Source organism: Pezoporus flaviventris, unplaced genomic scaffold, assembly GCF_033815535.1.
Source record: "Pezoporus flaviventris isolate CSIRO_AGI_PZ_B2104156 unplaced genomic scaffold, CSIRO_AGI_Pfla_v1 ptg000007l, whole genome shotgun sequence".
NCBI classification, from domain to species: domain Eukaryota; kingdom Metazoa; phylum Chordata; class Aves; order Psittaciformes; family Psittacidae; genus Pezoporus; species Pezoporus flaviventris.
In genome coordinates this window covers 70,806,516-70,818,168 of record NW_026892555.1, presented here as the reverse complement: position 1 = coordinate 70,818,168, position 11,653 = coordinate 70,806,516, and the positions used below count along the sequence as shown (strand labels likewise).

The window sequence follows — 11,653 nt, the reverse complement described above, 5'->3', positions numbered from 1 at the left end:
TGTTAGTGCTAGCTCCAGTTGTTTCTGTATGGCCGACACGTGGACACGGGTACTGAATCAAGTATAAAATCTCCCTAGCTCTTGTCTTAATACTTAGTAGTAGATGTGTAGGGAAAGAAGAGTACAAACGTGGTCTGTCAAGTAATGATTCTTCCCCTAAAGACTGCTGCTGGCACTGGGTGACATGTCCTGTGGACTTCCAGAGGGAAAGATGGTATTTCTGTAGTCAGTGTTCATCTGCTGAGTTTTCTCTATCATGATGATTAAGCCCTTTGTGGACCCATGTGAACTTTTGCCACGAGGTACATTTCATGTTGGAGAACACTAGAGCTTACACAAGCAGCCTATGAAGAAGTATTTCTGGCTTTCCTGAACACTTGCCCCTGCACGCTTCAGGTGATGCCCTGCAGTGTTTTGATTGGAAGAGATTGTAATTAAATGTTTTGTATTCTGCTCAGATGCCTATATTTTTCTATAAGTCCATTATACTACCCTCAGTCTATGCTTTCTAGTTGGCTGAACTGTCATACTATCCTGTTTGCTTTTCCTTGTTTCTCTTCCATTTTTACTGCATCCTAAGCTTCCCTTTCTGCTCCTGTTGTAGGAGTTCCTGTTCCCTTATCCTTTCAAGGACAGCAGCTTCTAGGGTTTTGTTCGTGAAGGTGTGCAAACAAGCAGGAGGGTCAATGCCTTCTCAGGCACACTGTCTTCTCTGAAGTGCTCTGATACCTAAAGCAGGCCAAATGCTTGTTCCAGCAATTCATTGTAAATGTTTGAGGCAAACTTTATTCAGCAATTTTCACCCTTGTTTAGCCAGCTGTTTCCACATGCCACATAGTCTTAAGTGAAAAAACCTAATTAATTATTCTACCTACCAATTCCGTAGTTATGAATTTGTTTTATTCCATAACTAGCTGTGTGGCGGGGTGATTTTTCAAGAAGCTCTAATCCTCACAGCTTTCCTCATTTCTGTATTTGTTTCTGTCTTTGGACCTGATTCTGAGAGTACTACAGTAACCTGAAAACAAAAATTTGCCAGGAGTCGTGCAGAGCACATGAATATCCTGCAGAAGTTCAGCAGCAAAGAGAAGTATTACGGAGGAAGTCAAATACTGAAAAGTATAACTAAAGTATGTGAAAATAGGATGTATCTAGCATTCTTTGTGGGGCAATGAAATTGTACCTTTTCAGTACTGATCTTAGCCATTTGCTTTAAATATTGTTACCATTGTTGGCAGAACCATACTTCTACCTTCCTTTTTTCTTGGATGGCAGTTGAACAGGCTGTTTTGGCAGCTTGTAGAGAACACCAATTCCATAGCTATTTCTCTGCTTGATAACCCAAAATACCAATCCTTACACCTCTGGAGAATGTGTTTCACAAGGCAGATAAAATGGAAGGCTTTACATAGAAGTGTCTTCACAACTGTGAGGGAAGAGGAGGGAAACTGACTCTATGGGACTGGCGAGCAGCACTAAAGCATCACACCACTGTCTTCACTGTGTTCCTAGTCATACCCAAAACATCACTTGGACAATACTGCTGAAGAGTAATTCCTTTCTCTATTCCATTTCCTTCCCAGTCTAGCTCTTCTGAGCAAGAAGAGTTTCATGTCTGAGTACAGCTGAGTTGAGCTTCGGAGCGCATAGAGCCAGGCTGTACTTCTGCTCAGAGCTGGCAGCTGTGTTTTTAAATCCACCTTCCTGCTCCCCAGTTATGGCACCAGAATCTTGCAGCCAACAGATGGAAAACACCTGATTATAGTAAAGCATGCAAGCCTGGGTAACCAACAAGTGTCGTAAGACCCTGTTAATCACAGCTCAGTGTCTTGTGATGAACTGATCTTTCTTGTTAAAACATCTGCAAGTATCTGTGCAAAATGATAAGCAATTATAGCAGAATGTCTCCAGGCTAAGAGTGTGCACTATGGGTGTTACACAAACAAATTTATTTTGAAGCCTCAGATGTGACTAATCACAGTATTTAATGAAAATCATATAGCTCTTGGATGTAGTTGTGGTTATTATTAGATTTTCAAATACTAATTGTGCTCCAAGTTAAGGCAGGAGGACGTAAGATTTAGGATGCAGAAGAAACCAAAATTAAGGCAATGTGGATATTTCAAAGGAAGAAATCTCTTTTCTCCATCTGCTGATATTGTTACTGAAGTTTCAGAGATGTTAGACAAACAATGCCCGAGACACAAAGCAGTATACAAGCTGGACATTAACAAACCAGATTAAAGCATCATTAAATTCGAAGTAACATAAACCCAAAGTCATCTAAAGTTAGAATTACTTGAAGGGAAATGGCTCATCTGGTCAGATTCTTTTCATCTGGTTAGATTTTTTCATGTGGTTTTGTGGGTACAGGCTGAAGCAGCAATTTGGTGTTAAAATATACCTAACTTTAGTTTCTGTGTATCAGGGTAAGTGCTGCAGCAGGTGCTGTAGAACACTAGTCTGATACAAATTTACTCATAGCTTTAAATGCATTTAAGCTGTTTTGCCAGATGAACTTCATGGTAGAAGGCTGCATGTGGGATCATAAGTCTGATAATGTCTACTGTTCTATGACTAATGTAAAAGCAACACAAAACCTCCCATCAGGCAATTAATTCAAACCTGTACCACATACCCATTTCTGACCAAGGCTAATTTTGTACTGGTGATGTTCTGATAGACCAGGAGGTAGCTGCTATTAAGTGCCTGTTAATACCAGATTTCACAGGTATCATTTTGCACTTGCCACAGCTGGGGGCAGTTTGGACAAGGCGGCACACAATACTGCCCTGCCATTGTGCATGACTATTGACATTTTTGCTGTGCTTTTTTTTTTCATGCTGTCTTTTTGTCTATTCCAAACACAATATATAAAATAAAGTAAGGGGTGGGGGGTGGGGAATGTTTTGGGGTTGTTTTACTTTCGTTTTTTTACAGGTTTGTGTAGAATTACAGTCCTTGACTTTTAATGATTACAGAGGGGGGCAGTTACAGTGTTAGCACAGCTGCCTTTAGCTAAGCGAGAAACAGGCCTCTTCAAACCTTTTGCAAGCAAGCAGTCCCCTTTATTTCAAATTCAGTAAAGAGCAAGTTGCTGCATGCAGGACAGCAAACTCTTAAGCACTTTACTGTGCATCTCCAGATAGAAAAAAAATTGGGAATATCAAAACACCGAAGTACTCTGCCTTCACGTGCTGAATTTCGTACTGCTAACATGTAACCCGTGCCCTAGTGCGATACAAACTTGCATGAAGACATAGCATGCAGAAGCCAGAGTGTGACTAAGGCTTGAAGTGGAATGCATTTGAGATCTTCTATGGCTTAGCAAGGCAGAAATGGGAAAGGATTTGGTCAAATAAAAAAAGTGAAACATTTCCAGCCTTCTATTATTCTATCTGCTAGAAGAAACACCAATCTCCCCCCACCACCCCAAATGACTTCTGTAAGCAAAAACATATTCTGTGCAGGTGTGCTTTTCCAGCCAAATGCTTATGAACCACTTGAATACAAGGATTATGAGGGTAAATAATTGCTTTCAGAAAGTACTATTGATAAGTTTTCTGATACAATAGCTATTAGGCTAATAAAGTACTTTTTGCAGTGTACACATTCACTGAGTTATAGCTTTGTTATATGCCCCAAAAGATGCTCATGGTGCATTTCCTGATTTGACTCTGGTAACCTTCTCAAATGAATACTGTAAATATCGTAACAGAATACCCCCAGTGGTTTTCCTCAAACAAAAGGAGTGATCAAGTTCTTTAAATAAAGGACAGTCTGTCCTTATCGAAATCACAAGACAGAACACAAGAATAAAGATATCTTGGGGATTCTATTTTCCTCTTAAATCTTCTTAAAGGCTGTTTAATATAACCCACCCCGAATAAACCAGAATCAAGGCAAAAGGTACATGTCCTGTGTTCAGCAGTAGCAGTCCTTTTTCTCCTTCTTAGGAGCTGGTGCAGTGCTGTGGTTTTGACTTTCAGCCTGGGAACAGCGCTGATAACACCGATGTTTTTAGTTGTTGCTGAGTAATGCTTACTCTGACAAAGGACTTTGTGAGTCTCATGCTCTGCCAGGGAGGAGGAGAAGCCGGGAGGAAGCAGAGACAGGACACCTGACCCAAACTGACCAAAGAGGTATTCCATACCACAGCACGTCATGCCCACTACATAAACTGGGGGCAGTTACCCAGAAGGGCTAGATCACTGCTCGGTTGGGCTGGGTATCGGTCAGCGGGTGGTGAGAGGTTGTATTCTCTTCCCTTTTTACTTCCCTTATCATTATTATTACTGGTGATAGCAGCAGTGATTTGTGTTATACCTTAGTTACTGGACTGTTCTTATCTCAACCCGTGGGAGTTACATTCTTTCAGTTCTCCTCCCCATCCCTCTGGGAGCGGGGGGAAGAAGGGGGGAGTGAGTGAGCTGCTGTGTGGTTCTGGGCTGCCAGCTGGGCTTAAACTATGACATACATCATGTACAGGTACAACCAAAAGATGACATTCATTCCAATATAAAATGAATAGCATTGTATTAACGTTTATTTCTAATTACAAGAAACAGAATATCAGTCCCTTATTTGTACAAAAATACCTGAAAGATTACAATTAGGTTCACAAGCCAAAAAGCTATTTACAGTATGAAGCAAAGCATATTGAATAAAGGTTTTGTCTCTTAAGTTAATACCTTTTGCATTCCCTGAAACTTTAAACTTTATTCCATTTTACAGTCACTAAATCTTGCATTGTGACAATATAATTTACGATAAGCAAGTCTTGCCACTGGAAAGGTGCATTGATTGGTCAAACTGTCAGGTATTTAGTGCAGAAAAGATAAGACAAAACATCTAAACTGAGGCACGTGTTTCTTCAAGATTAATTAACAAATAAAAAGTTTTTTGTACTTCAACACCTATCGTAACATAACTTAACTAGGAACCCCATTACCAAAATGGTTTGGCATTTTCCTTCTCAACATATTCAAGATTGCTACATGAAGTATTTATTTAGAAAATAAAATCACAGGCAAAAAGATAAAAATTCAACAGGCTCCAAAACAACCCTGAGCATCCCCTTTACATTCATGTCATTTAAATACAAAAATAAGAGTCAAATGTCCTTCAGTCCTTGGTATTCTGAGCTGGCAGCCAGCTGAATCTGTTGGAAAACTAAGGTGGCATTGACTGTTTTCCAGCAGAAAGAAGACAAAGCAGTGATCTGCTTAAGTAAGATTGTTGCCACTTTGAAGGTGGTCACTTTCTCAAAACAGCTCACTTTAGCTGGGAAAAGTACAAAATACTAAGTCAACCATCTACATACAAAAATCATGATTCATAGTCAAACTTTTATTCTCAATTTAAATAAGATGCAAGGTTTTTTTTTTTATAAATATGAAACACTGCAAATACTATCCGCATACTGGGAAAAATGCATGGTTGTCACTAAGCTATGTAAACAGAAAAACTTAAAACTACAGCATAAATGGTCTTATTAAACTGGTAATGTAGTCAATACAAGGATCTTTTTTTTTCCTAATAGGGGCCAAATAGAAGCATGCAAAGTGAAGTCAGACTTAAGTTAGCTTAATTTCAAGGTTTTAAAATACATTGTCTAGAAAGCAGGAACACTCATTTCACTATGTACAATTAAAAACAAAACAAAAACAAAACCAAAAAAAGGTTTCTACTAAAAACAAAATCAAGTTTCTTCATTTTTAGTATGTAGACATAAGATGGAAAAAAATACTAAATGTGTTCTGTAAACTAAAATACAGTGTTTCTATACCATTGACATAGTTATAAGCTGATACGGACGACTCAGGCAGGTTATGGTTTGTCTTAAGCTATTCTCAACACTACATGAAGACCTAAAGGTGTAGAATTGGTTTTACTTCTTTACCCTTTCAGATGGCTAGGATTTAAAACCCAGTGGCAAATATTAGTAAGGATGAACTAGCCTGCGTAAATCATTTCCCATCTCAAGAATGCTCCGTTCTGCACTGCACTCTGCAGGTTCCCAGGGTGGAGTACTTCTCGCCATGGCTAACTGCAGGAAGCACTGGGAAGTTAATTCAGTAACGGTTCCTGCACCAGCCACATTGCTGAAAGAATGGTATTCAAATGGAGGATCAAGGCGTCTAACTTTAATACCGATTTATCATCAGAAAGTGTTATTGTGTAAACATTAAGTAACTGATTTAAACATTAACAATAAAGTAGTTCTGATGACAAACCAGCACCAGAGCAGGATACACGCTTGTACTGGCGTGCCTTAGTGTGTATGACACAGAGATCACCAGTTACCTCAATGGATGATACTGCCAGCAGCTAGTTTACAATCAAATGTGTTTCCATTCCCAGCATGTTCTTTCTCAGCATGTAAACTTTCATGGCCCTACAGAAAGCAGAAGGGGTACAGTTCTTTTTATGCCCTATTTCCCAGGAGAGTTTTGTGTCACTGTAGCTTTACTATATGGAAAGAGCTCTTTGAAACAGTCTGAAAATTCAAGGAGCCATAAAGCTAAAAACACTGGTTTGATTTTTTTCATTGTTTTTTTTTTTTTGTCTTTTTATTTTGTCATACTAAGACTACCCGCAGAAGAATCTTCTCACAAAAAAATGGTGGTTTCAAATACAAGTGTAGTCATTCAGTCCTATTCTATTTAGTAACAGTAAGGTTCCTCAGGAAAACAGTCAAAAGGCTGTAAAAAACAAACCACCACTCCAATAATAAAAATTTGTGCATAGAATCTAATACAGTCTTTGCATGACTGGATGCCACTAATATGCCATCAACATACTACAGCCATAATGCTACAAGTCAACAGTTTTAAGAGTACGTATATGGTGGTATGTTCTTTTAGAATTGTATCCTCATTGCTTCTTCAAAGACATCTGCAGATCATCGAACCTCAGGTCTCCAGAGAAGTTTTGAGACACACGCGCGCGCGCACACACACACACTTCTTGATTTTCTTCTAGATTCTTTTAGGCTGAAGCATTCCATACATTTTAGGGTGCAGATTAATACCCAACTCCTGCATGAATTTTAAAAGCCACATCAGCTCCTAATATAGGCTGCATACAATATCCGAAACAAAGTAGGAGTGCAAAAAAAGTGATCAATACAAAAAGTAAACACACTAGTCTTAATTGTCAAGATTATTCCAGGGCAAGAGTTCTTTCAAAGATTTCTCTTCACACTTGTTCCTGTTAAGTGGCCCAGCCAGAATAGTTTCCAGTTCGGTTTCAAATTTACTAATTGTTTTACATACCCTCCCCCCATTTTTGGGACGCTGGGACACTCAGCAGCAATCACTCTTAGGTGTTAGACAAACCAGCAATCTTGGTCTGTTGGCACCTGTCGAATCCATCCCTTTCAGAGTCCCAAGGTGCATAATATTTTTATTTATTTTAACCAACTTACAAATCTGCCAATTCCCCAGTGTCAACGTTCTCTTACAATTACTCTTCTAGCAAATCCAGTCTTCAGTAAAAGTCAGATTTGAGGTCATAAGGCCACTCGAATGCAGTGGTGTTTGAGTTTGCAGGGCAAGACTCCTTTGTTTAGTTGATAGAATTCAACAAGCTGGATTAGATCACTGAATTTGGTGTTCCCATCATCCAGGCTGAAAAATATCTGTCCATCATCTTCACACTGGGGAAATAAAACATCCTTTTCAAGTTAGACTGCACCTGAAGAGATGCAAGTATGGCAAAACATAGGAGTACAAGCATGTGACATAAAATAAATGACAGGCACTGCCCAGCAACCTATCACCCAGAGATCTTTGAGAAACCAGACGCAGCACTAGAAAAGAACACATGTTAACTCAACTTGAAATGTTTTGTTTATGAAAGTGAAAGCTTGTGGGCAGAGTAATTGAAAGTCATAAAGACAGCGCTGTTCTTCACTACATAAACAAAAATACTCCCAAAGTATTTGTTAGCAGTTTGTAAAATTGGCAGGCAAAGCAAGGGAAGAGGGTTTGGACCAATAAAGAGGTTACATGATCTTAAACTAATTATGCTGCTCTTGATCAAGATGAAAATCACATAGGTTCTTGACATCTCAGTGTAATGCTATTTTAAGCTCAACGTTATTGGATAACCTCCAGAATAAAACTTTTTAAAGTTTCCCTGAGTTATTCAACATTTGCCTAAGTGACAGGGAGACAACTGCCGCTGATGTTGCTGTCAGTCACAGAGAACAAATTCTGTGCATTACTTCTATACCTCAGTGACTTACACTAGTTTTCCAGGCAATGTTAACAAAGAATTTTAATCAGACATTTGACAATTCTAAAGAATACTTGCTAATATACTTGCTAATGGAAACATCACGGTTAATTACATCAGTAATTAATAAGAGGTTCTCTTCAGATGCTGGCAAAGCTTCAAGATTTAAAATTTCTTTTTTTGTGATCAGCATCAAAAACAATCTACTTACCGGCAAGATCTGAAAATGCTTTATTTTTTGATGATGGCACAGTGTAAGTACAAATGCCTTTGGATTGCTTTGGCTGTCCCGGAGAAGAAATAGTCTAGGAGAGAACATTTTTAAGGACATGCTGAATACCACAATCCATTTCTTCATAAATAATCAAAACTACTATGTCATTTCATGCTATTGCCTAACTCTTCTTTGGTGTTTCCATAATGGGCAATTTGCCTTCAGTTTTTATACTAGGGCTATGCAAAGTAACAGATGAAGAAAAGAAGGGAAAGACACATGTCAGTAGTTCTTCCCCTATGAATATATGAGGCTTTTCAAAAGGGTCTCTCTAACTGAGCTTTCCATTACTGATATGTACTCTCATTAAAGAAAAGTGTTTTCATTTAACTCCAAAGCAAATATGGATTTCTGCACAAATGGCATTTTGCATCAGTTTACAGAAATCCAGTCTTAGCAAAATTATGTTAAGTTAAATGACTGCAATTGCACAGGAACAGCTCAATACTTTCTTAAAACAACAGTTTAGCACCCGCATTATCAAGATGTGGAAAACACACACAGATTTTTCCTCTAAAACACTCACAGGATTTTTCCCTCAGCATCACTGGAAAATAATACACTTTCGAAATATAGCTAGCAACATCATACACTATGTAACTGTCACTTTAAGTTGACCCACAAAATTGAAGTCCTAACTCAAATACCTATTTGGAAGAGAAAAAAAATCTAGTAAAAAATGTTTCCTCCCCTTGCCATTTATGAACTAAGGAAGGAGAACCTCTCCATGCCCGAGGAAACAAGAATATACCTTTGGCATAAGGCTTACAGTGCTAATCACTAGAGGATTTGTGACACTGCCAAGCACAGTACTGGGGCAGGCCTCAAGCCCTCTTAATTGCTAACCACTAAGCCAGGAACACACTCTTCCAAGGCTGAGTTGCAAGAACTGCTTGTAGTCTTATGAACCCAAAAGAACTTCCTCCAGCTCCTCAGAACTGATTGAGAAATGTCAATACCACAAAAATGCACCATCATAACTAGGGTCACTCCAACACTCAGAGACAGGCATGTCTTGCTACCACCGGAAACCACTCATGGTATTTGAACATTCCTTTTTAATCCTAGCAAGACCAGATGTGTGGAAAAGGGACCAAAGACTTTACAAATTAGGATCCATCTCAGTGAGATAGATCTTACCTGCCCTGTGGTTACAGCATTCATGCAAGTATGAAAATTATCTTTCATCTAGCCGTTTCATAATGCATGGTAGCATAAGCTGATGACACAAAAAAAGCTCAGCACAACTGATCCTTCAAGTGTTTACTCAACCTCTGGCAAGCAAAAGGCTGTCCACATAAACAAGAACTACTAAGATAGATACATCCACAACAATAGTATCCAGAGACAGTCAAATGATAGCACTATCAGCTGCCTGCATACATTGCAGAACATCTTACATGAGCCATGAGAAGACTGTTGACTTTCTACCTCCTTTGTTCAAGAACACATGGAGCAGGAAAACACAAGTAAGAGTCTTCTGTCCTGTAAACCACGATCCTTAGATCTCAGAGCACACAGATAACATGGTTCCTTTTGCCACTGACCTCACTACAGCCAAACTAACCAGTCTTCACATTCTACAGTCAATTAGTTGTCTTACACCACCTCAGAGACATTAACCTATTTATGAAAACCCCAAGAAAGACAGGCAGCTAGATTCCTAAGGCAACAAGTCAAAATGAGCCCCAAATTGTAAAGATCTGCAGTATGAGAGAGAACGAGAAACCCAACAAGTCAGCAGTGCTCCTTTGTTTTCTTAGCCTTTCTTCTCTGTTTGACCTGCTAAGCTAAAACCCAATATCCTTAGCCCAGCAAAAACCCCAAAACAATTAAAACCCACTGCTTGATGAATATGTACATGCAATAGCAACTTCTATTTCTCTAATGTATGTCACTCTTCACAAAGATTAGTGATGCTCCTGAATCAAAAAATGTCAGAAAGGATTGAACTTCACTGTCTCCTGAGAAGCCAACACTGAAATTTCTACCTTAACCCTGACAGCAGTGACATTAGTGAACTAAAGGCAACCATGCTCTCATGCTCTTCCCATCCCACAAATTAAGAACTGCTGAATGCAGTTTAAGCAGCTTCCCTTCAATAACTATAACTATGTGTAAGTGAGGAAAACGGATGCTCAGAAGATACTGAAATCTCAATTGCAGACATTTTAGACAGTGCTGGAACACGTACCTTCATTTCCTTGCTCTAGAACAGAAACAAATAGTGAGAAATCATCATAAACTGCTCTGGATAATGCAAAAGAGCACAAATGGCTGATCATAAATTTGTGGGCAAATAGCTAGGTACAGCTTTGCCTGAAAAATAGGTCCTCAATGCAGATTACAGGAATGAATTACTTTCCAATTCTAACTTTATCCAAAACTTGATTGCTTCTGTTGGAAAAAAATAAAAAAAAAGTTTAAGTGTATCCTTAATATTTCCTTTTTCAAAGTAAATTTAGAACTTACTTCTGCAAACCCATACTCTGACTTTTTGAAATCCAGGCAGGTTACAACGGGACTACACGAGAACTGGGTTACTCAGAAGTACTTACATACCTGTTAAAACCCCTACAGCAGAAGACGTGTTCCTGTCTAGAATGCCTAGCATCAGATCATAAATACTAAGCAACAGGAATACCTACCCATCTACAAGCCCTTGCTGCTTAATGATCCTGTGAGATTCTTCTCTGGAGATTCTGCCGTGAAACCAGTGCTGTGTCCTATGAATAACTGGAGGCAAGAGGGAAAAGAGGGAATGAGAGGATGGTTAAAACCAGTAATGTGCAACAGTTTATTCCACACACTGATTATGTAAACATTTTAAAAGTGGGTATAGTTTTGTTACATCATACAAAATGTCTTTCATCATTCTATATAAGAAATGAATCAATATGGGAAAAATGCACCAGCTGTTGCATCCACTTAATGTATCAAGTAGAGAGGCATTATCTCCATGTATCTTGTGATTTGCAGATGTACGATTAGGTTAGCGAGAGAAATCTCTTATTATAATATGGCCTTTTCATAGCTTTTTGAAAATACTGGACTAAACAATTCTTAGAATACAACGTATAAGTTAACCTGTTAAAACCAAGTCTATCTCTCAAATAATAAAAAGCACTTTAGCTTATG

At 38.7% G+C, this 11,653-nt stretch overlaps 1 protein-coding gene across 7 annotated transcripts in view; it reads right to left on the bottom strand.

The window, feature by feature from the left end:
- Positions 1 to 4,519: 4,519 nt before the first annotated feature.
- Positions 4,520 to 11,653, bottom strand: part of GRB10 (growth factor receptor bound protein 10) — a 147,272-nt gene continuing 140,138 nt past the window's right edge. For 6 of the 7 annotated variants that reach the window (XM_061449153.1, XM_061449152.1, XM_061449157.1 and 3 more), the window contains 3 exons: positions 11,164 to 11,251; positions 8,453 to 8,546; positions 4,520 to 7,660 (listed from right to left, as the gene is read on the bottom strand). In XM_061449153.1, coding sequence (XP_061305137.1) covers positions 7,514 to 7,660; positions 8,453 to 8,546; positions 11,164 to 11,251 — 329 coding nt within the window. In that variant the 3' untranslated portion in view covers positions 4,520 to 7,513. The remainder of the gene's footprint in view (positions 7,661 to 8,452; positions 8,547 to 11,163; positions 11,252 to 11,653) is intronic. The other variant, XR_009742643.1, reaches the window with a different exon arrangement.